Source organism: Cyprinodon variegatus, unplaced genomic scaffold (assembly GCF_000732505.1).
Source record: "Cyprinodon variegatus isolate N-32 unplaced genomic scaffold, C_variegatus-1.0 Scaffold1538, whole genome shotgun sequence".
NCBI lineage: Eukaryota > Metazoa > Chordata > Actinopteri > Cyprinodontiformes > Cyprinodontidae > Cyprinodon > Cyprinodon variegatus.
In genome coordinates, this window is record NW_015151991.1 from 103,639 (window position 1) to 105,651 (window position 2,013).

Consider the following 2,013-nt stretch of genomic DNA (forward strand, 5'->3'; position numbering starts at 1 on the left):
TCTGCTTCCATATTTGGCAAGCCAGCCAGATATTTTCATTCTAAAGGCTCAAAAACACGTTGTCGGTTTTGTTTCTGGCTGTTTTGTCTTTGGGTTGAACCAGTTTTTGTCTTAGTTTTCATTTTGCTAGGTTTGAAGTTCACAGGGATCTGGGATTTTCAGAGTCTCCAGCAACATCTGGAATGTTCCTTCCTCTGTTTTCTTCTTTCTCAGCAGACCTCTTGTTGTTTTTTTTAGAAAAGCTCATCTGGGATAACTACAGTTCTTCAGGGCTGTCCTGATCACATTTTGTGTTTGTTTTTCCACAGTTTCCCATCATTCCCTGGCTGGGATAGTAGAGGTGCATGAAGGGGCGGAGTCTGTCCAGCTGCCCTACCAGTACTCCGGTGATATACCTGAAGTCAACCCCTCAGTTTTATGGACTCGAAATGATCTCAACCCTAAAATCATCCACCGACAAAGAGAAGAAGGAGCTGATCCTTCAGACCAAAACCAGCTGTACAGAAAACGGACCTCAATGAATCCTGACTTTCTAGATACCGGAAACTTCCGGCTCACTCTGAGAAAACCTCAACTGTCTGATAGTGGAAACTACACCTGCACCATCTCTGATGGAAGAGTAGAACTAAAACTGGCACAGGTTCAGCTGGAGGTCAAAGGTGAGCAAAGCAGATTAGACTTAATATTTTCAGCAAATTCAGAAATAACTGGTGTTGTGATATTTTACCTGTATATTATGAATATACAATTCACCAGACTTGGAGTTATCGTTAAATGATAAATCATTCAAAATTGAGGGTAAAACCAATCAAATGTTCTTAGTTGAATAATTATAACTATACTCTGCTAATTTGTCTCTGTTTATTCAAATTTCACCAAAAGAAGGGTCAATCTGGCCTGAGTGATAAACCACTCACTGTACAATAAACACAAACTACCACGGGTTAAAATAATGACGTCTTTATTTCTAACAAGATTATAAGATTATAGGAAATGCAAACACTACACGCAGCTAGAAAATAAAACATGAGGTAGATTAAATGAAGGGGTGCTAGGAGTCCATGTAAATGGCTTCTGGGGTTGGCCAAGGCCAAATATTCAGTGGCCAAATGTCAATACATTCAATGATGTCCGTTAAAAATAGCAGCAGATATTGTGAGCAATAATTTAAAAATAATATGAATTCATTCAGCTTAAAATGTTTAATCTTTACAAATGTATTAACAATACAGCATTGGAGCACGTCGGCAAACCTACATTCATCTAACCCAGCAAGTAGTGATGATATGAGATGAGATAAAAAATGGAGGGGGAGTTTCCCCTTTGCGTGTGTCAAAGCGCGATTCATTTAGGGGCGGGGCCAAAATTCCTGACCTTCAAAGCCTCTGTACCGTGATCTTACCGGACCGCTTCAGGAAGCAGTTCAGACCTTGTTGCTACGATGGGAAAACATGAAACAAGATGGCTGACCCCTAGCAAAGAGGGTGGCTTAAAGGGAAGGGTTGGACTACAAATGTGAGCTTATCTTAGGCTATGAAACTCTTAAAATGGCTGCTCCTATCCTATGACAAAGAGGAGTTTGGACTTCAAATTTCCACACAATAGGTGTTAAGACTCAGAAAATGGCCGCCCCAGCATGTGGTTACACACCTAGAAAATGACCTGAAATGAAGGTGTTGTGAAACTGAGCAATAGAAATAAACTAAAGTGAACTGAATCCATCTAGTTCCTCTGGTGCAGATACAAAAAACAGGTTCTTTCCTTTGAAGCTTAACTATCAGCTCCAACTATCTCCTCTCTGGATTTACTCCACCCTTCATGGCTTACAATCAGCTGGCCAGATGTTTGCTTTAAAGAAAATATAGATGTTAGAGTAGATGTTACCAGTATGTGAATTTTTATATTGTGTTTTTTTCCTTCAGACAGCCTCACTGAGGTGAAGGTGAAGGAAAAGGCGGAGTCTGTTATTCTGCCCTGTAGAACCAAAGCTGTCCTGAATAAGGAGACGCTAGT

General features: G+C 40.3%; 1 protein-coding gene across 1 annotated transcript in view; it reads left to right on the forward strand.

Moving 5' to 3' along the window:
* The window catches only part of LOC107103831 (V-set domain containing T-cell activation inhibitor 1-like), a 15,184-nt gene that overhangs the window by 12,044 nt on the left and 1,127 nt on the right, over positions 1-2,013 (forward strand). The window contains exons 2-3 of the mRNA XM_015403666.1: positions 309-659; positions 1,923-2,011. Of these exons, the coding sequence (XP_015259152.1) occupies positions 309-659; positions 1,923-2,011 (440 nt within the window). The remainder of the gene's footprint in view (positions 1-308; positions 660-1,922; positions 2,012-2,013) is intronic.